Here is a 23,921-nt window from a genome sequence, read left to right on the forward strand (position 1 = left end):
CAAGACAGTGCGGCACTGGCATAAGGATAGACATATACAATGAAACACAACACAGTTCAGAAATAGAACCATACATGTACAGTCAAATCATGGGCTGAAGTGGCAGTATAATTCAATGAGGAAGTCACTTTAATAAATGGTGCTGCATCAACTAGATATCAGTAGGGAAAATATTGAACCTTGATTCATGCCTCAGCTATACCCAAAAGTTAACTCAATAACTTACAGACCTAAAGGTAAAAGCTAAATCTACAAACTACTAGAGGAAAACACAGGACAAAGGCATCATGACCTGAGGAGAAATGAAGATTTCTTAGGCAGAAATCAAATAAAAAAGCACCAATCATATAGAACAAAAGAAGTTACAGAGGTTGGAAGATGGTGGCAGAGTAGGAGGACCATAAGTTCCCCTTGTCCCATGAATACAACTAGATAACTATCACATCATTCTAAATACCCCCATAAATTGACCTAAAGACTGGCAGAACAACTGCACAGCTAACAGTAGAGGAGAGGTCACATCAAAGAGGGTAATTAGTGCAGAGCTGTGGTTCGGGAGGGAAACAGGTTGTGGCCATTGTGATGGGAAGGGAGCTGTGGCTGCAGAGATGGATGAAAGACAGACTAGCACACAGGAGAATATGCAGGGAAAACAAATCCCTATAGCAATTGCCTTAGAAGGTGAGAGGGGTTGAATTTCATGAGTTCTGGCAATGAGCCAGACTTAAAGCCTGGACTTTTAAAGGTCAGTGGGCTAGGATGGGATAGAGACTGGAGGGTATCATGCTGCTCTTGGAACAGAGGCAGGCAACAACTCACAGACATACAATGTAGAAACAGCAATCTGAAGAGCGCCAGGGATACACAATGGGAGGGCTATTCATTCATTTCAGAGTGCATTCTAGAGAGACAGTGTTCACAGAAAACCCCTCCAAGAACAAAGGAACTGGATAGTGCCATTACCTTCCCCTATCTCTCAAAACCACAGGACCACCTGCAGGTGGCACTACTTAATTACACCAAACCCTACCCCATCCCACACACACTCGGGTGGAACTACTCCTCCAATTCATCCTTGCCTCCGTCCACATGCAGTAGGCCCCACCCCTAGAAGACCTGCTCACACTGTACTTCCCCAAGGGTTTTGCAGAGCCTGGATTCAGGTGGTGGTGGTGACAGGTCTCATTTCACAAAGGACCAGAGTACACCTAGTAAAAATATGTCACATTCAGGCTAGGAATCCAAAACTGCCCACAACAGACAAAGTGAGCCTTTGCAGACAACTGGCCTGAGGGATAAAGCAGCCCGGAGAAAACAGAAGAGCACATGCAGCACACAGTGGAGATACACCTGGAAGTCCCAGGCCCTGGGCACTGAAGGATACTATACTGCAGTGCACTACGTGACCTATTCTTCATAAGGCCAATACCCTTAAGAACAGGAGACACAGCTGATGTTCCTAACACAGAGAAAGAGGCACAGACTTAGACAAAATGAGAAGACAGAGAAATTTATTCCAAATGAAAGAGCAGGACAAGGTCATGGCCAGTGATCTAAGCAAAACAGATACAAGTAATATGCCTGATAGAGAATATAAAATAATGACCACAAGGATACTCATTGGACTTGAGAAAGGAATGGGAGACATGAGTGAGACCCTTAACACAGAAATAAGGAATAGTACAAAGGGTTCAATAAATAAAATGAGAAACAAGCTTGATGGAATGATCAGCACGCTGGAAGAAGCAGAGGAACAAATTAATGACCTAGAAGATAGAGTAATGGAAAGTCATTAAACTTAAGAAAAGAGAGATAAAGGAATTATGCATGATGAGAAAAGACTTAGGGAAATCAGTGACTCCATCAAATGTAACAACATTCATATTATCTGAATCCCAGAAAAAGAGAAAAGGGAGGAGGAAAATGTAATTGAAGAAAAAAATAGATGAAACCTTCCCTAATCTGGGGAGAAGAAACAGATATCCAGATCCAGGAGGCAGAGAGAAACCCCAACAAAATCAACAAAAGCAGAACCACACCAACAAATACTGTAATTAAGTTGACAAAACATACTGAAAAATATAAAATTTTAAAGTGTAAAGTAAAAAAAAGATAATAATTTACATGGGAAAACACATAAGGCTAGCAGGGGATTTTCAGCAGAAACTTTGCAAAGCAGAAGAGAGCAGCATGATACATTCAAAGTACTGAATACGAAAAGTCTGCAGCCAAGAATATTCTATCCAGCCAGGTTATCATTCACAGTAAGGAGAGACGTAGAGTTTCCCAGACAAACAAAAACTAAAAGAGCTTGTGACCACTAAGCCAACTCTACAAGAAATATTAAAGGGGGCACTTTGGAAAGGAGAGCCCAAAAGTGAGTATAGAGGTAGGAAACACAAATGCATTAAAAATGACTATTTCTATAAAAAATCAGTCAAGGAACTCACACACAAAAAAGTATATAAAATACAATAACACATAGCTAAAATGTGAGGAGAGAAGAGTAAAGAATGGGTTCAAACTTAAACGACAATCAACTTAATATGGTATATGTCATATATATATATACATATATATGTATATATATATATATATATGCCTCTTCATATATATATATGCCTCTCTCTGCCTCTCCCTTGCTTATGCTGTCTCTGTCTCTCTCAAAAAATAAATAAATAAACTTAAAAAAAAAAGTGAAGGAATGGAGAATCATCTGTCATGCAAATGGATGTCAAAAGAAAGTGTGTGAAGCAATACCATTATCAGACAAAATAGACTTAAAAACAAAAAGTGTAACAAGAGACAAGAAAGGACACTATATAATAATAAAGAAGACAGCTGAGGAGAGAGTTAAGATGGTGGAGTAGGAGGGTGATCCTGGGCTTGCCTCGTCCCTCAAACACAGCTAGATTAACAACAAATCATTCTGAACACCTAGGAAATCGATCTGAGGATGAAAAGAACAATATGCACAATTAGAGGGAGAGACTGTGGTAGGTACAAGGTGCAGAGACATAAATTAGGGGAGAGAAAAGCCGCCACAGGAAAGAGAGCCTTTTTGCAAAGAGATGAGAGAGAGAGAAAGAGAGAGGGGGAGAGATAGCAGTGTGTTGGGTTTGTGTAAGAAAAACACTTCCCCAAAACCACTGACTGGGGATCAGGAGGATGGATCACAAGTTTTTACAAGCAGCAGAGCTCAAATTCTGAGCTTTTAGAAGTCTACACCATTCAGCAGAGTCGAGCTGGTGAGTGCAGTGGAGTTCCTGGGGAGAAGGAGGGCAGAGGCCTTGGAGCAAAGAGCACGGTGTAGGGAATCCCTGGGCTGCACTGGGAGAGAACATTCCTCTTCCTGGAGTACATTTGGAACAGGGTATACTGCCTCTCCAAGGACAAAAGACTGATGGTCGCCATTGAGTAACTGTTCAACAGCAAGGGACAGAAGCTCACACAGAGAGTAGATAACCCGGTTGCTGCTTTTCACTGTTTCACAATAAACTCTAAGCACGAGTGCAGCCATACAACTGCTTTGCTGGGACAAAACAGCACCAGATGCACCATGGCAAGTCTCTCCTCTGTGGGAGGGAAGCAGTTCCACACCCTGCAAGGGTCCTTTAAGATTTGGATTTCTGAATCCCAGTCACAGGCCAGAGACAAAATACAGGAGAACTGTGGCCCTAGGCATACCAACAGCCTTGTCACAGACAGGGTGAGAGCAGGAATCTGACAGAAGCCAGGAACACAAGAGGGAAATTCTTCAATCTGTGAGAGATTCCTGTTAGTAGGTGCCAGGTCTCCACTCCGGAGACCAGAGAGCAGGGTGATACCACTTTCTCACTACAAACCAGCATGGACAGACTTCAGTGAGAACACAGCACCCACAGTGGAGGCTGGAGCCACTTACCCCAAACCCTTACCCTGCCACTCCACACCGCCCCCCCCCCCCCCCCCCCCCCCCCCGCCATGCCCTGCAGATACATCTTTACTAGGGCAGGTGTGACTGTGACCCAGTGTAGTGGGCCTCTCCCCCAGGGGACCAACCATCACAGGCTACCTGCAGTCACAACTCTATTGATCACAGAGTGCTCCAAAATGTCAGCTTCAGATCAGGTGGAAATAGGACTAGGCTTTTTTTCCTCCCCGCTTTGGAAGTAGGCTTATAGTTGTTTGTTTTTTCATTTCCTTTTCTCTTTTTTTGGCCCAGGCTTTTTGTTTTTTCTGTTTCTTTGAAATCAGGCTTATGGGGTTGTTTGCTTTTTTTCTTTTTCTTTTCTCTTTTTCTCATTCAGACGTATTATTATTATTCAGGTTTATTTTAACAAACAAACAAAGCACACCTAATTAAAGGTCCAAACACTCCCCACTGCAAGCAAGGAGAAACTCTCCAGAGGACTGACCTGTGGGAAAGAGCAGCCAAAACACAACAGCAAAGTGCACACAGCATACACCAGAAACACTTCTGAAGTACCTGGCCCTGGACAGTGCATGACCTCTTCTTAATATAGCATTACTCTCAGGAGCAGGAAACATAACAAGCTTTCATAATATGTAAAAGACAGAAACATAGCCAAAATGACAAGATGGAAGAATTCTCCTCAAAAGAAATACCAAAAAGAAGTCACAGCCAGGGATTTACTCAAAACTGATATAAGCAAGATATCTGAACAAGAATTTAGAACAACAGTCATAAGAATACCAGCTGGGCAGTAGAAACCAGAGAAACCCTTCCTGCAGAGATCAAAGACTGAAAAACTAATTAGGCTGAAATTAAAAATGTTATAACTGAGACACAAATGGATACAGTCACAATAAGGATTGAAGAAGCAGAGGAGAGAGTAAATGACATAGAAGATAAAAATTAAAGGGGTACCTGGGTGGCTCAGTCAGGTAAGCATCCAACTATTGATTTCAGCTCAGGTCATATTCTCGCAGTTTGTGCTTGAGCCCTGCATCAGGTTCAGTGCACAGTGTGGATGGAGCCTGCTTGGGATTTTCTGTCTCCCTCTCTCTTCCCCTCTCTGCTCATGCTCTCTCTCTTTCTCTCTCAAAAGTAAATGAGTATTAAAAAATGAATGAATGAATGAATAAATAGAAAATTATGGAAAATAATGAAGCTGAAAAGAAAAAAGAAGAAAACTATCAGATCATGAAGGTAGACTTAGGGAACTCAATGACAAAATAAAGTGCAATAATATCAGTATCTTAGGAGTTCCAAAAGAAGAGCAGGAAAAAGGGACAGAAGGTTTATTTGAACAAATTATAGCTGAGAACTTCCCTAACCTGGGAAAGGAAACAGGCATTCAAGTCCAAGAGGTATTCAATGTGCTAAATGGGAAAAATATGCACCCAGGAATCCTTTATCCAGCAAGGCTGTCATTCAGAATAGGAGAGATAAAGAGTTGCTAAGATAAACAAAAAAGGAGTTCAGGAATACTAAACTAGCTCTGTAAGAAATATTAAAGGAGACCCTTCCAATGGGAAAGAGAAACCCAAAACAACAAACACTAGAAAAAAACAGAGACGATCTACAGGAACATTGACTTTACAGGTAATACAATAGCACTATATTCATATTTATCAATAATTATTCTGAATGTAAATGGACTAAATGCTCCAATAAAAAGATAATGGGCATCAGAATGGATTTTAAAAAAAGCTCCATCAATGTGCTTCTTACAAGAGACATATTTTAGACCCAAAGAAACCTCCAGATTGAAAGTGAGGGGATGGAGAATGATTAATCATGCTAACAGACATTAAAATAAAACTGGAACAGCCATACTTATATCAGACAAACTAGATTTTAAAACAAAGAATGTAATGAGAGATGAAGGGTACTGCAAAATAAAAGGGTCTATCAAAAAAGATTTAGCAATAAGTATTTATGCCCTCAACTTAGATAATCCAAATATATAAATCAATTAATCACAACCATAAAAAAACTCATTGATAATATAATAATAGTAGGGGGCTTTAACACCACACCTACAGCAATGGACAGACCATCTAAGCAAAAGATCAACAAGGAAACAATGGCTTTAAATGACATACTAAAGCAGATGGACTTAACAGATACATACAGAGCATTTCATCCTAACGCAGCAGAATACACATTCTTTTTGAACAGATACACCACAGATATACCAGCAATTATAAGAGAATGTTACAAAAAACTATATGCCAACATATTGGACAACCTGGAAGAAATGGATAAACTGTGAGAAACATTATTAAACTACCAACTAAAACAGGAACAGAAAATTTGAGCAGACTGATAACCAGCAAAGAAACTGAATCAGTAATCAAAAAACTCTCAACAAACAAAAGTCCTAGACCAGAAAGCTTCACAGGCAAATTCTACCAAACATTGAAAGAAAAGTTAATACCAATTCTTCTCAAACTATTCCAAGAAAAAAAAAAAAAAAAAGGGAAGGAAAACTTTCCAAACTCATTCTATGAGTCCAGCATTACCCTAATACCAAATAAAGGCACCACTGAAAAAGAGACCAACATCCTGGATGTTCACATGATGCAAAAATCCCCAACAAAATTCTAGCAAACCAAATCCAACAACACATTAAAAGAATCCTTCAAAAAAAAAAAAAAAAAAAAAAAAAAAAAGAAAGAAAGAAAGAAAGAAAGAAAAGAAAAGAAAAAAAAGAATCCTTCAACACAATCAAGTGGGATTTATTCCTGGGCTGCAAAGGTGGTTCAATACTTGCAAATCAATCAATGTGATACATCACATTAATAAAAGAAAGGATAAGAACCATATGATCCTTTCAGAAGATGAAGAAAAGCATTTGACAAAGCATAACATCCATTCATGAGAAAAACTCTCAACAAAGTAGGTTTAGAGGGAACACATCTCAACATAATTAAGGCCATCTATGAAAAACCAACAGCTAATATCATCCTTAATGGGGAAAAATTGAGAGTTTTCCCTCTACGGTCAGAATAAGAGGGGATGTCCACTCTCACCACTATTATTTAACATAGTATTGGAAGTCCTAGCCATAGCAATAAGAGAAGGAAATAAAGAGATCCAAATTATCAAGGAAGAAGTGAAACTTGCACTATTTGAAGATGACATGATACTCTATATAGAAAACCTGAAAGACTCCACCAAAAAATTGTTAGTAATGACACACAAATTCAGTAAAGTTGTGGGATACAAAATCAACGTACAGAAATCTGTTGCATTTCTATACAGCAATAATGAAGTAGCAGAAAGAGAAATTAAGGAACAATCCCATTTACAACTGCACCAAAAACAGAAGATACCTAGGCATAAACCTAATGAAAGAGGTTACAGACTTGTATTCTGAAAACTATAAAATACTGATGAAAGAAATTAAAGACGACACAAAGAAATGGAAAGACATTCCATGCTCATGGATTAGAAGAAATATTGTTAAAATGTCTATACTACCCAAAGCAATCTATACATTTCATGCAATCCCTATCAAAATATCACTAGCATTTTTCACAGAGCTGGAAGAAACAATCCTAAAATTTGTATGGAACCACAAAAGACCCCAAACAGCCAAAGCAATCTTGAAAAGGAAAAGCAAATTGAGAGGTATCACAATTCCAGATTTCAAGTTACATTACAAAGCTGTAATATAATCAAAACAGTATGGTACTGGCAGTAAGACAGACATATAGATCAAGAGAATATTATAGAAAACCCAGAAATGAACCCACAAATGTATGGTCGATTAGTCGTACTGGAAGTAAGATAGACTAAGAGAACAGAACAGAGAGAACAGAATAGAAAACCCAGAAATAAACCTACAAATATATGGTCACTTAATCTTAAAAAAATTTTTTTTAACGTTTATTCATTTTTGAGAGACAGAGAGAGACAAAGTGCAAACAGGGGTGGGGCAGAGAGAGAGGTAGACACAGAATCCAAAGCAGGCTCCAGGCTCTGAGATGTCAGCACAGAGCCCAACACGGGGCTCGAACTCACAAACTGTGAGATCATGACCTGAGCCAAAGTCAGAGGCTTACCTGAGCCACCCAGGTGCCCCTATGGTCAATTAATCTTAAAGCATGAAGGAATATCTAATGAAAAGACAGTCTTATCAACAAATGATGATGCGAAAACTGGACACTTCATGCAAAAGAATGAAACTAGACCATTTTCTTACACCATACACAAAAACAAATTCAAAATGTATTAAAGATCTAAATGTGAGACCTGAAATCATAAAAATCCTAGTAGAGAACCTAAAAATCTGAGAAGAGAACCTTGGATTGAAGTATCCTCTTTGACATGGACCATCGTAACTTCTTTCTAGACATGTCTTCTGTGGAAAGGGAAGCAAAAGCAAAAATAAACTGTTGGGACTACATCAAAATAAAGTTTCCACACAGCAAAGGAACCAATCAACAAAACTAAAAGGCAATCTATGGAATGAGAAAAGATATTTGCAAATGACATATCTGATAAAGGGTTATCCAAAATATATAAAGAACTTATAAAACTCTGGGCACCTGGCTGGCTCAGTCAGACCATGCGACTCTCGATTTTGGGGTTTTGGGTTTGAGCCCCATATTGGGTGTAGAGATTACTTAAAAATAAAATCTTTTTTCTTTTTCTTTTTTTTTTTTAACGTTTATTCATTTTTGAGACAGAGAGAGACAGAGCATGAATGGGGGAAGGTCAGAGAGAGAGGGAGACACAGAATCCGAAACAGGCTCCAGGCTCTGAGCTGTCAGCACAGAGTCCGACGCGGGGCTTGAACTCATGGACCACGAGATCATGACCTGAGCCGAAGTCGGCCGCTTAACCGACTGAGCCACCCAGGCGCCCCAGAAATAAAATCTTTTTTAAAAAAGTACTTATAAAACTCAACACCCAGAAAGCAAACAATCCAATTTAAAAATTGGCAGAAGACATGAACAGACATTTCTCCAAAGACATACAGATTGCCAACAGACACATGAAAAGATGTTAATCATCATTTACCTACCATCAGGGAAATGCAAGTCAAATCCATAATAAGATATTACCTTACACCCATCAGATGGCTAAAATCAACAACACAAGAAACAACAGGGTTTGGTGAGGATGTGGAGAAAAAGGAACACTTGTGCACTATTGGTGACAATGCAAACAAGTGCAGCTACTGTAGAAAACAGTATGAAGGTTCCTCAAAAAGTCAGAACTGCTCTATGATCCAGCAATCACACTACCAGGTATTTACCCAAAGAATACAAAAACACTAATTCAAAGGGGTATATGCACCCCTATGTTTATAGCAGCACTATTTACAATAGCCAATATATGGAAAAAGCCCATGTGTCAATCAATAGATGAATGGATAAAGAAGATGTCATATATATATATATATACACATACACAATGGAGTCTTATTCAGCCATCAAAAGGAATGAAATCTTGCCATTTGCAACAACATGAATGGAGCAAAAGAGTATAATGCTAAGTGAAATAAGCCAGTCAGAGAAAGACAAATACCATATGATTTCACTCAGATGTGGAATTAAAGAAACAAAACAAACAAGCAAAGTGGAAAAAAAAGAGAAAGACAAAACAAGAAACAGACTCCTCTTAAAAAAATTTTTTTGATGTTTGTTTTTAAGACAGGCAGAGCACGAGCAGGGTAGGGGCAGAGAAAGAGGGAGACACAGAATCCAAAGCAGGCTCCAGGCTCTGAGCTGTCAGCACAGAGACCGACCCAGGGCTTGAACTCACGAACCATGAGATCAAGTCGGACGCATAACCAACTGAGCTATCCAGGTGCCCCAAGAAATAGGCTCTTAATTATAGAGACCATACTGATGCTTATTGGAGAGGAGGCAGGTGGGGGATGGGTGAATAGTTGATGGGGATTGAAGAATCCACTTGTGATGAGTACCAAGTGATGTATGAAATTGTTGAATTACTGTATTGTACATCTGAAACTAATATAACAGTGTAGGTTCAGTTACTGAAATTAAAATTAAAACAGAACACACACACACACACAAAATTAAACTTCATCAAAACTAAAATTTTCTGTCCTTCCAAAGGCACCCTTAAGAAAATGAAAAGGCAAGCCACAGAGAAAATTTGCAATTCCTTTATCTGACAAAGGACTTGTATCCAGAATATACGTACAAACTAACAATCAATAACAAAAAGACACAATCCAATAAAACATAGGCAAAGCTCTTTAAAAGACACCTCATTAAAAAACATATACAAATGGACAATAAACTCATTAAAAGAAACTACCATAAGGTATCAAGAAAAAGAGAATGAAAATCACAGGATACCACTGTACACTTACCAGAAAGGTTAAAATTTAAATATATGACAACACTAAATGTTGAAGATAATATGGAACACCTAAAACCCTCATATATTGCTAATGAGAATGTAAAATGGTACAATTAGAGTGGGAAAAATGTTTAGTAATGTCTTAAATTTACTTATATACCTACTATATGATCCAGCACTATTATTCCAAGGTATTTACACGAAAGAAATGAAAACATTATGTTTTAAAAAGAATTATATGAGACTTGTCATTGCACCTTTATTCAAACTGCAAAACTTTGGAATCAACCAAAATGTTCATCAACAAGAGAATGAATGAGCAAATTATGGTATATTCAAACAATGGAACAATATTCAGCAATATAATAAATGTACTATTGATAATAGCATAATGAATCTTCAACCATGCTGAGCCAAAAAAAAAAAATAGACGTAAGAAAGTACACACTATATAATTCCACTTACATGAAGTTCAAAAATAGGCAAAACTAATTCATTCTATGCAGACAGGTATCAGAAGATTGGGTACTCTGCTGTGGTGTGGGGAGCACAGAATATAAAAAAGACATGAGGGAACATTCTAGGGCTACAGCAATAATCAATTTCTTTACTAGGGTGTTAGATACACACATATATTTATTTGTCAAATAACCCTAACCCTAACCCTAAACTCATCAAACTGTACCTTTAAGATTTGTGCAGCTTATTCTATGTAATTATACTCTAATGTTTTTAAAAAAGAAACAGTTTATAAGCAATACATAAACTTCTAGGTTAGCCCACACAATGGTGACCATAATGCAATAACTGCTATGGTAGTTTCTCAGTTTCTTCAGGAAATGACATTGTGTTTCAAGAGGAAAATGAATCTGGTATATATTAACACATTCTCCTTCCTCATCATACTCCCCCAGAAAGCTCAATGCAATACTTGTATTCTATTTTCTTACAGTGTCCATCTATCAAGTATTTACTAGAATCATCATGTACACAATCCTTAGTGAATACGAAGACTTAAAAAGTCTCCCAAGGGATGGTTTCTGCCCTGAAAGAGCATCCACTTCCTCCTTGCTGTAACTGCAGAGCTTTCTTTCCCATTTTTTTCCTCACAGAGATGGAGGCTGCCCCCAACCCACCCTGAGGGCAGAGAAGCCAAGGTGACTGATTCTTGCTTTCATGACAGGTAGATGTCAGATATTTATAGCTGTACTAGTGTGCTCTGTTTATGTGAACAGAACAATCTATGATAATGAGCTCTCAGTCATGACTAGTAGAATGCAACTATAGCAGAGAGAAGCCAAAATTGTAGAAAACAAATTTTGGGAATATATGTTTATATTTCCTCTACATTTAAATATGAGCATGGAAATAGATATGATATTCCTGGAAATCTTTTTGGCTATATATATATATGTATAATACATACTTGTGTATGTATACAGTTTATAAAAACATCACTTTTAGGGGCACCTGGGTGGCTCAGTCAGTTAAGTGACCAACTCTTGATTTTGGCTGAGGTCATGATCTCATACATCACCCAGTGCTCATCACAACAAGTGTACTCCTTAATCCCCATTACCTATTTAATGTGAAAAGTTATCTTTTCTAGTCCATCATGGTTAAAAAAGGTTTTTTTTTTTTTTAATGTTTACTTATTTATTTTGAGACCTCACACATACGTGCAAGCAGGGCAGGGGCAGAGGGAAAGGGAGAGAGAGAATCCCAAGCAGGGTTTGTGCTGTCAGCATGGAGCCAGATATGGGGCTCAATCTCATGAACTGTGAGATCATGGCCTGAGGCAAAATCAAGAGTAAGATGCTCAAATGACTGAGCCATCCAGGCACCCTCCCCCCAATTTTTTTTAAAGTTTATTTATTTTGAGAGAGAGAGAGAGCATGCGCAAGAGCAAGCAGGGGAGGAGCAGAGAGAGAGGGAGAGAAAAAGAATCCCAAGCAGGTTCTGCACAGTTAGCATGGAGCCCCATGCAGGGCTTGAACTCATGAACCGTGAGATCATGACCTGAGCTGAAATCAAGAGTCAGATGCTTAACTGACTGAGCCACTCACGCACCCCCAAAATTTTTTAAATGACTGTTTACTCATTACGGACTTAATTGGACTGAAAATATAAATAACATTTTATACTATACAAATATTTTTGAGGAAAAAATATATTCTGTTCAACAGCAATCCAATAAGACCAAGGGTTATTTCACTTACATTGTATGAAAATGAGAATAAATTTTTATTTGCCTTAAAGTCTTTGGGTATTATTCACAGTTATAATAACACAGTATCAGATTACAAAGTAAATTTCACACTTAAGCCTTATCTGTAGGTAAATCTATCTTCCCTCTTACCTTCCCTACAGGGACCAGGGCAAAATAGATGATCTTCATAATGAGCATGAGCTGGGTTAAAATCCTGATACCAGCAGTTCCACATCAGGTGCATGCCTCAGGGGATCTATGCCTTATACATTCCCCTCCCACACTGAACCTGGGTTGGCCCTGAGTAAGCCAATAAAATGTGGCAGAAGTGGCACTGCAAAACTTCTGAGATCAGGCCACAAATATCCACACAGCTCCCACCATCATCCTTGGAAGATCTGGTCTAAGGGAAGCTACCCACCATGTAAGGGATCTGACTTCCCCATGAGACCATGGAGTAAGGAAGCCCAAGGTAGCCACATGTGAAGAGACTATATGGAGAGATGGAGAAAGGGAGGGAAGGAGGAAAGCAGAAAAGGAGGGAGGAAAAGACAGAAAGAAGAGAGGGGGGCTCAGCAAGCTGATAGATACACGAGTCTGGGACACCATGGGTTTTCTATTAGTAGCCTCCTTTATCTTCTCTTCTTATGGAAACAGTATCAGTTAAACCAGGTACAGGCTTCAGAGCTATTCTCACCATGTTCCTTATCAACAATGATCTCTCTTCAGGACTAGACAGAGATCAGATAGGTGTAGATGTTCAGATGTAGCAGTAACTCTGGCTTCATTTACTTAGTAGAGGCCACAGGTAAATGACGTGAGCTTTAAGTACCTTGAAGAAAGCTCTGAAGTCTTTTCATAAAATATAAGGTCCAGTTTTACCTTCTTCACTCAAGTTATACATGTCCAGTTAGCATTACTGAGTATCCATCACATGCCTCCCAAGTGGACAGGAGCTGTGCCCTGCCTTGATAAGCCGAGATCCAGGGGAACAGACAAGTAAACAGGCCATCATCCCATGGGTTTCAGAGGCAGAAGGGGGTTGAGGACCAGCGCCAAGGAAATGCATGGGGGAGGAAACTGACCCCATCTGTCAGGGTCTGGAGGGTTCACAGAAGCAGCAGAAACTAATCGCAGACCACTGCAGGGATGAAGACAATGTGTGTCTGTCTTCTCTGTGGATGTGGAGGCACCTAAGTGTGCCTGGAGATGGCAGGAGAAGCAACGAGAAAGAACACATACATCCCACAGCCAGGGAATGCACGTGCTTCAGAAACAATGTACAGAAGGCTTGGGACAGCAGGCAGAATGCCTGAATCCCAGGTTCCATGCTCACAACACAACTCACTCACCTTTCCAGTGTCTTAACAGTATGACTACAGTTTTAGACTATACTCCTCAGGAAAGAGACTATGAAACCTGGAAAGGATTTTTATTATGGTAAAATAAACATAAAATTTATCATTTTAAACACTTTTAAGTGTACAATTCTATGACATTAAGTACATTCACATTGTTGTACAACTATTACCACCACTGATCTCCAGAACCTTTTTATCTTCTCAAACAAACACTGTACTTGTTAAACACTAACTCTCCATTCCCTGCTTCTTGCAGTCCCTGCAACCACCATCCTACTTTCCGTGTCTGTGAATTTAACGAAGTACCACATATGAGTGAAATTATACAGTGTTCATCTTTTTTTAACAGGCTTATTTCACTTAGCATACTGTTCTCAAGGTTCATCCATGTTGTAGCATGTGTTAGAATTACCATCATAAGAGGCTAAAAAGGCTAAATAACATTCCATTAAATGTATATACCACAATTTGCTTATGTGTTCATCTGTCAATGGATATTTGGATTGCTCCCACCTTTTGTTTATGCTATGCCCTTTTGTTCTTGCTATAAACATGGGTGTACAAATATTTGTTTGAGACCCTTCTTTCACTTCTTTTGGGTATATACCCAGAAGTGGAATTGATGGGTCATATGGTTAAGTCTGTTTAATTTTTTGAAGACTCGCCATACTGTTTTTCAAAGCAGGTGAATCATTTTACATTCGCATCAAAAATGCACAAGAGTTCCAATTTCTCCACACCTTCACCAATACCTGTTATTTTATGTCTTGTTTTTTGTTTCTTTTATTTTTATAATAGCCATCCTAATGTGTGTAAGGTGGTATCTCCTGGTTTTGAAGAAGGGATTTTAAAAAGATCTGCTGGTTCATCCTGGTCTAGGGCGTTCTATATAAAGTAACTTACTATGCAATTTTCCAAAGCTTCCAGCAAATTCAACCACATGACTTTCCTGAGACTGTTTCCACAAAGCCTGTCCCAGGGCAGGATACCACCCCCAGGCTATCAACCTCCCTAGCCATCATTGCCTACGTGTGCCAGAATTCTGAAGTTGTAACTGGCTTTCCACAAATGCTTTCACACCCCACAATTACCTTGTTTTTCTCACTTAAATCTTTCTTTAACTGGACTCTGACACTAGACATACTATAAATGATCTGTGGCCCCTTGTGTCCCCTGCTCTCTTCTCATACAGAGTCCTTCAGAGGTGCCCCAGGAGTCAGGTAGTCCACCATGAGCTTGTGTTATGGAAAGTGCTCCTGGACTATCTGGTTACTCTGTTTATTGGGAAGGTCCCTTCAAGAGTGAGTGAAAGCCTGTAACAGAGGAAACTTGGCCCCAAAACCCCCAGTAGAAGGGCTGTGACCAAAACTTGCCTCTCCTGAAGCTAAAACTCAATGCTCTCATGTGGCACTTTGTTTAAAGTTGAAACTGCCCATTTCTTCACTGGATTGTTTTCTGGGTGTTGAGTTTGGTAAGTTCTTTATAGATTTTGGATAGACACTTCCAAAGACGACAACAGATGGCCAACAGACACATGAAAAGATGCTCAACATCGCTCATCATCAGGGAAATACAAATCAAAACTACACTGAGATACCACCTCACATCAGTCTGAGTGGCTAAAATTAACAACTCAGGAAACAACATACGTTGGCAAGGATGTGGAGAAATGGGAACCCTCTTGCACTGTTGGTGGGAATGCAAATTGGTGCAGCCATTCTGGAAAACAGTGTGGAGGTTCCTCAAAAAATTAAAAATAGAATTACCCTACCACCCAGCAATAGCACTACTAGGAATTTATCCAAAGGATACAGGAGTGCTGATCCATAGGGGGATATGTACCCCAATGTTTATAGCAGCGCTATCAACGATAGCCAAATTATGGGAAAAAAACCCGAATGTCCATCAACAGATGAATGGATAAAGAAACTGTGGTTTATATATACAATGAAATACTACTTGGCAATGAGAAAGAATGAAATCTTGCCATTTGCAACAACGTGGATGGACTGGAGGGTATTATGCTAAGTAAAATAAGTCAGTCAGAGAAAGATATCATATGTTTTCACTCACATGGAATTTGAGAAACTTGACAGAAGACCATGGGGGAAGGAAAGGGGAAAAGTTGTTTCAAACAGAGAGGGAGGCAAACCACAAGAGACTCTTAAATAGAGAGAACTGAGGGTTGATAGAGGGGCGGGGGAGAGGGGAAAATGGGTGATGGGCATTGAGAAGGGCACTTGTTGGGATGAACACTGGGTGTTACATGTAAGCAATGAATCATGGGAATCTACTCCCGAAGCCAAGAGCACAGTGTATACACTGTATGTTAGCTAATTTGACAATAAATTATATTAAAAATAATAATAATAAAGTTGAAACTTTCACTGAGACAGTTTTTTACAGTGTAAGAAACTGACTGGTCTCCCTTAATGCAAGACCTTGACTTCCTAGTTCTTAGCTACCTCCTCTTTCCTCCTATCTCTCCCATATCAGTCATTTCATAATGGTCAACTCTACTACTTGTTAGCAGAGGTGGGAAAAGATTTTAAGGAGAGTAGATTCTGAAACTGCATATCCTCATAATAAAAGTTTCAAGAATATCTGTTGAACAAATCAAAACTGCATTTATCAAAACAAGACTATATGTCTGTCTTCCATCACGGTGAGCAACCCAGCTAACCTGAATCTGCAGCAATGGGTTGTAAGTGGGAAAGTATGAAATTAGCAAATAGCACATTTTCACTTTATTAATTTAAAGGCATAGTACATAGTTATAAATAACAGCATCAATTATGGGTGGGTTTTTTTCTGGTTGTGTTTTTTTTTATTTTCTTATTCACTAATATCCTCAAACACATAAGCTGAGCTAAAAAAACACATTTTAGTTTTACTCAATAATTGTTTGTTTTTATTAACTAAAGTCCGTATTCAGGTTTCCTTAGATTTTACCTAATATCATTATGTGTCCTTAGACGACTCCTGTCTGTGATAGTCTCTCAGACTTTACAACTTTGGCAGAGGACTGGTCATATATTTTGCAGGATATTCCTCAATGTTTGTGAGATGTTTTTCTTATGGTGAGACTGGGGTTGTAGGTTTTTGGAAGGACACTACAGAGGAGGAGTGCCCTTCTCACATATCTTATCAATGGGCACATGTGTTATGTTTAAGTTACAGTAAACACTTCACACACCCCTGAAACCTGTCAAATTGATAGGTGCTTCCAGAAAAATAGGCCAATGCCAGATGTGTCTTAGAGACATGTCTGCATCCCAAGGAAAGCATACTTGGTTTTATTCAGATTTTATGTAAAGTTCAGTGTTTTCACTTCTAAGTTGAATTCTTTAAACAAATATCCATGATTTTATATTTTCATTTGAGATTGCAGTCTTTCTGAAGGGATTTTTGGCTCTCCATCCAGGAAACTCTGAGAAAGTTTCACCTGTGTTCTGGAATCAGCACTATTAAATAAGTTTACTTATTCTCAAACCCTTGACCTGGTGGTCTCATTTTCCTGAGAACTCTTAATACTATTCTTGTGAAAATAACAGCTAACAACCCACAAGATTCTCTGTCCTCCTGAGAGCAGCATTTCTTGTGTCTCACAGCATGCTACATCTTGCATTCAGTAAATCGTCCCAGGGTTCTCTTAACACAGACGCTGTCAACGAACTGTGCTACATCTCTCACTTTCCACATTACTAAGGAGTGGGGTCTGGTGGCTTATCCACCAGGGGAATAGTCAGTTGACCCATTTTTTGCTTTTTCAGAAAAATCTGCCTTCAGTTTTCTCCACACTGAAGATCACTTGTAGCCAGATGGCTCAAGTCTAAACCAGAGTATCTCAATCAAGGACCCCAGGAACAGAAGCTACAAAGAAGCACAGACTTCTTGCTTGACCCTGCGAGTGAGAGCCTTCTTGGCCCACCTGTTCCCCGCTCCACCCCCCGCGGCCCTGCCTAGTTCTTTCTTCTGCACTGGCGTGGTCACTGCAGGGGGTTAGGGGAGGCAAATTAGCGGGTCTTGCTCTCCCCTAGGCCGAGGCCACAGTCTAGGCGAGAGGTTGCTCCTTCTGGGCAAGCACTGCACTCCGACCACTTTGGGATACTATAAACCGGAAGGTTTCCCTAGCAGCGAATGGGTGCGGGTGACAGGGTCGCCTAGGCTCCAACCGGAGGGCAGGTTGGTAGGCTGCGCGGCTGCAGAGGGAGTGGGAGGGTCTGGGAAGGAAGAAAGAAGTCAGCTGGTGAAACCCTGTAAAATTGAACAAAGCCTCTCTAGACGCTAGGAAAAGAGAAAAAGGGTGGGGGAGACACAACTACCACGGCTCTGGGTGCATCGGTTGATTCTCGGACAGCTTCGGGAACTGCGAGAGGACAAGACGCGGCAGCGGCTGTTACGCTTCTAGGGCGCAGGGCCGCGGCAGTGCCTGCGCTTCAGGTGGGCGAGGAGACTCCCGCCCGAGCAGCTTGCCCTCCGAGGTGCTCCGCCTTGGCCCTAGGCCGGGTCTAAGCAGCGACCCAAACACCCCCAACTTGCGGCCGCTCCCCTGCTCATCTCCCGGCGGCTGCTCCCTCCATCCTCACCCCCTTAACCCAAAGCGCAGCCCCTGCGGCCCGCCCTACCTCGTCGCTTGGCGCGCACGATGCCCTTTTTTTGCAGCACGAACGTGGACCCATTCACCAGGCTCGACACGACGGCCACGCCCAGGCCAAGCGACACCGCGGCGGGGCTCGGGCTGCGCGCCCCCTCCCCGGCCGCCGCCGCTGCCGCCGCTGCAGTCCCCATTCCGCCCGCGCCCGCCCTCCGCGCCTGCGCCTGCGCGCCGCGCGCGCTGGGGCTGGAGGGGGTGGACCCGGGGATCTGCTGGGCCTGGACGGAGTGGAGGGTTGGGTTCGGACCGGGTGTGGGTGTGGGGAGAATTCCGAGTTCCGCGGAGGCGGGAAAAGGGAGGAGTAGAACTTGGTCTGCGTGAAGAGGTTGCAGTGGGGGACCCTGGGGCTCGTCCAGTGGGGGTGGAGCCCTGGTTCCGCGGAGCCGGGTGATGGAGTAGAGAGGAGGGGAGTGACAATGAGGAAGGAGAGTGAGGAGAGGTAAGAGGGGGCGGTGTGGAAGGGATAAAGTGGTAGATGGGTGGGTGGAGGTAGGGTTCCCAGATTTGGTAAATGAAAATACCGGAAGCCCACTTAAGTTTTTATTCGAGATAAATAATTTTTTAGTGTCCCATGCATTATTTGGGACCAGAAGGAGGTCGGCACGACACCGCCTTTGCTGGGATCACGATCCCAAAGCTTCTAGTCGGAGGCCGTCAGGGAATCTCAAGTGGGTCCTAAAACCTGGACGACTCAGCTGTAGACACTCAAATGGGACTGCTGAATCGGGTGAAGTCAAGCTGCCTCCACAGTGGAGCAGGGAGCCTGTAACCATACCATCTAATTTCCTAATTTATTTTCAATAAAATATATCAAAATTATGGAAAGCATGGAAAACAAGAAATAGTTATTTTGACATTCCACAATCCCAAAACACTATAGCCTAATTATTATTTATCTTCCCTTAGTATACATTATTTTACGTATTTCCAGTTACAATATACAAAACATCCTTTTTATTTAAAGTTATAATCAGTTTCTTTGTTGCTACATAATTATGATTATTTTAATGACAGCATAATTTCCCATAAAGTTAATTACCATAGTTTGTCCAACCATTTAGCAGTTGTTGGTTGTATGGTAGTTTTGACTACCAGTTTTTTTCTATTATAAATGATGCTGTAATAAACATCTTCATAAATTTTGAAAATACTAGGTTAGAGTATAAAACCTATGCCGACAACATTACTAGTTTCTGGAGCAGTATGAAATAATATACTATTCTGAACGAAAACTTTAATACTGAATGAATCTAGCCCATTGTTTATTCTTTTGTATTGTGGTAACATACAGTTGACCCTTGAACAACAGGGGTTTGAACTGCTTGGGTCCACTCACACTTGGATTTTTTTTACAATATAGTACTGTGAATGTGTTTTTTCTTCTTTACGATTTTCTTGATGTTCTCTTTTCTGTAGCTTACTTTATTGTAAGACTACAGTATATAATACATATGTAAAACGTGTTTTAATCTACTCTTTATGTTATTGGTAAGGCTTAGGTCAACAGTAGGTTAGTAGTAATAGTAGTAGTAGTAGTAGTAGTAGTTAAGTTTTTAGGGAATCGAAAGTTATTTGTGGATTTTTCTGTGCGGGGGGGGGGGGGGGGGGTCAATGCCCCTAAACCCCAGATTGTTCAAGGGTCAGTTGTATATAACATAAAACTTGTCATTTTAACCATTTTTAAATGTACTATTGATATTAATTATGTTGACAATGTTGCAACCCTCTCTACTATTTATTTCTAAAAATTTTCCATCATCTGAAACAGAAACTCTGTAGCCATTAAGCAGTCATCCCCATTTCTTCTTCCCCCTACTTCCAATCTTCTAATCTACTTGCAGTCTCTATGAATTCACCTATTCTAGATATTTCATGTAAATGGAATTATATAATATCTGTCCTTCTGTGACTGGCTTATTTCACTTAGCTTGGTTTTCATTTGGTTTTAAGGTTCATCCATGTTGCAGCATGTATCAGAACTTGATTCCTTTTTATAGCTGAGTAATATTCCATTGTGTGTGTGTGTGTGTGTGTGTGTGTGTGTGTGTGTGTATATACACAACATTTATATATATATATATATATATATATACACACACACAACATTTTATTTATCTGTTCATCTGTTGATGCACACTTGGGGTGTTTCTGCCTTTTGGCTTTTGTGAATAATGTTGCAATGATCACCACATGAAAGTATCTGTTTCAGTCCCTGACTTAAAAATGTTTTGGATACACTGTACCTAAGAATGGAATTGCTGAGTCATGGTAATTCTATGTTTAGTTTTTTGAAGAACTGCCAAACTTTTCCATAGTCTCTGCACCATTTTACATTCCCACCAGCAATACACAAGGATTCCAATTTCTCTACATTCTCACCAATACTTGTAATTTTCCAGTTGTCTTTTCTTTAATAGCCATTGTAGTTAAGTGTGAAGTGGTTGCTTATTGTTTTTAAATATACTTGTGAACATCAGTGGTATTTCCTGAAATAAGCAATAAGTCCCATTATAACTCTTAGAGGCAAGTGAAAGCAGTAGCAGCAGCAGCAGCAGCAGCATTGCCAAAATAGTCATAGTCATTTACTTCTCTAATAATGCCAGTATGTATATGTAAATATATAAATATGTACGTAAACATATACATAAACACACACACACATGCCTTCAGTGCTTTTGGCAAAAAGAGTAATGCTCATTAAAAAAAAAAAAAACTCAGTGAATTCAGTAAATGCCAGAGAATATAAAGCCTCACCCCAAATTCCATCACCCTAAAGTAACTATTATTACCATTAAGAACTCCACTACAAACATTTTTCCAGATGAGTAAATGGGTAAAAGGATAGACATTTATCACATGGGAAGGCACATATGGTATTTTAATTCAAAGCTAAAACTATATTACATGGATTTAACATTTAAAAAGCTGAAATAGGGGCGCCTGGGTGGCGCAGTCGGTTGAGCGTCCGACTTCAGCCAGGTCACGATCTCGCGGTCCGTGAGTTCAAGCCCCGCATCGGGCTCTGGGCTGATGGCTCAGAGCCTGGAGCCTGTTTCCGATTCTGTGTCTCCCTCTCTCTCTGCCCCTCCCCCGTTCATGCTCTGTCTCTCTCTGTCCCAAAAAAATAAATAAAAACGTTGAAAAAAAATTTTTTTTAAAAAGCTGAAATAAAAATGGAGTGACTACTGAAGCTGAGGTAAAATGCTATTCTATCACAAGAGATATTAGTTCCTAAAAGATGCTTCTAAAATTAAAGTCAGTGAAAAACATTAAGAGGTGGGAGTAACTATGTTTCATTTAACTCTTAACTTTTAGACACTATAAATTGACTCCTTGCAATAACAAATGAGGAAATCAGCTCACTTTCCAAATCCTTGCAATTTTTTTTGTATCTGCCAAGGCTTATAACATTTAGAAACTACCATGTATTCATAATTCTATACTTGTATAATCTTAAATATATATTTTACTGCGTTCATTATTCACATCACTCTTTTACCAATTTTTTTTTCTATATTTCAGTTCACTAGAAAATTTTCAATGAACAGACACTGAAAATAAACCATAGGTGCTATAATCTTTAAGGTTTTTAAATGTTATGGAATGTTTACATGAACCACAAAATGGACAGATTTATTTATTTATTTATTTATTTTTTAATGTTTATTTATTTTTGAGACAGAGAGAGACAGAGCACGAACAGGGGAGGGGCAGAGAGAGAGGGAGACACAGAATTTGAAACAGGCTCCAGGCTCTGAGCTGTCAGCACAGAGCCCGACGCCGGGCTTGAACTCACAGACCGCAAGATCATGACCTGAGCCGAAGTCGGCCGCTTAACCGACTGAGCCACCCAGGCGCCCCCAGAAATTTGCTTTTTAAAACGTTATAAGGTTGGGGTGCCTGGATGGCTCAGTTGGTTAAGCATCAAACTATTTTTTTTGTTTCTTTTTTTTTTTTTAATTTTTTTTTTTAACGTTTATTTATTTTTGAGACAGAGAGAGAAAGAGCATGAACGGGGGAGGGTCAGAGAGAGGGAGACACAGAATCTGAAACAGGCTCCGGGCTCTGAGCTGTCAGCACAGAGCCCGACGCGGGGCTCAAACTCACGGACTGCGAGATCATGACCTGAGCCGATGTCGGCCGCTTAACCGACTGAGCCACCCAGGTGCCCCAAGCGTCCAACTCTTGATTTCAGCTCAGGTCATGATCTCATGGGTCATGAGATTGACCCTTGTGTTGGGCTTTGCAGTGACACTGCGGAGCCTGCTTGGGATTCTTTCTCTCCCTCTATCTCTGCCCCTCCCTGGCTCAGGAGCACATGGTTTCTCTTTCTTGCTCTTTCAAAATAAATAAATAAGTAAGCTTTAAAAAATTAAAATAAAATTTCATAAGTAAATAAGATGAGTGTGTAAGCATATGTGTAAATGGATTTATCAAGCGACACCTGTTACTGTCTCCAGGCAAGGAAAAGTCCTACTGCATGGAAGATAGCACAGTAGGGAATGGATACCTGCCACCAAGAGCAGCAGTCACAGGATTTCTACTCATTCCATGGTATATAAATGTCAGGGTCACCAAGAGAGATAAGACTCACATAGGCACTGGATAGCACAAACCTTTACTCTCACACAGAAGAGACAGAATAAGACCAGCTTCAGCAGTAGGTTTCAGTCTCTCGTGGTCAACAGGTCGCAGCCTGCAGCCAATGTGGGCAATGGCCTGCATGCACCCCTCTTTTGCTGCAAGCAAAGGACCCCATTCCCACCCCTCTGGGAATGGATATAGTAGTGGGGTTGGCTAAGGGCCATATGATGCGCCTGCTTAAGCAGAACAAAGGAGTACACAGAATCTGAAACAGGGAAAGAGATTGTCACTCAAGGTGATAAACCCAGAACAGGCTGCCAAGGCTCTTTACTTCTTGATAAAGAAGTATTCTGTGCCCTACACACATTCTCATGCAACCAGGTAGGGATCAGAAGACTGCACACAAGTGATTGCCTTTCCCACCAAGTTTAAAAAAGTAAAAACAGGGGCACCTGTGTGGCTCAGTCAGTTAAGTGTATGACTCTTGATTTTGGCTGAGGTCATGATCTCATGATTCGTGAGTTCAAACCCATGTGGAGCCTGCTTGGGAGTCTCTCCTTGGGTAATGTGTAACATATATGAGGATTGCATGCTATCCTCTATGTGTTTGAAAACATTCTCTTTTTAAAGTTTATTTATTTATTTTAAGAGAGAGAGAGAGAGTGCGCACATGCAAGCAAGGGAGGGGCAGTGAGAGAGGGAGAGAGAGAATCCCAAGCAGGCTCCATGCTGTCACTGCACAGCCCAACACAGGGCTTGATCCCACAAACCTGGAGATCATGACCTGAGCTGAAATCAAGAGTCAGATGCTTAACTGAC

General features: G+C 40.3%; 1 protein-coding gene across 1 annotated transcript in view; it reads right to left on the reverse strand.

Annotated features, from left to right (window-relative positions):
• The window catches only part of NIPA1 (NIPA magnesium transporter 1), a 96,366-nt gene extending 77,658 nt beyond the window's left edge, over nucleotides 1-18,708 (reverse strand). The window contains exon 1 of the mRNA XM_025919694.2: nucleotides 18,490-18,708. Within this exon, the coding sequence (XP_025775479.1) occupies nucleotides 18,490-18,652 (163 nt within the window). The 5' untranslated portion in view covers nucleotides 18,653-18,708. The remainder of the gene's footprint in view (nucleotides 1-18,489) is intronic.
• Between the last annotated feature and the right edge of the window lie 5,213 nt (nucleotides 18,709-23,921).

Source organism: Puma concolor, chromosome B3 (genome assembly GCF_028749965.1).
Source record: "Puma concolor isolate L17-30 chromosome B3, mPumCon1.1.hap2, whole genome shotgun sequence".
Lineage (NCBI taxonomy): Eukaryota > Metazoa > Chordata > Mammalia > Carnivora > Felidae > Puma > Puma concolor.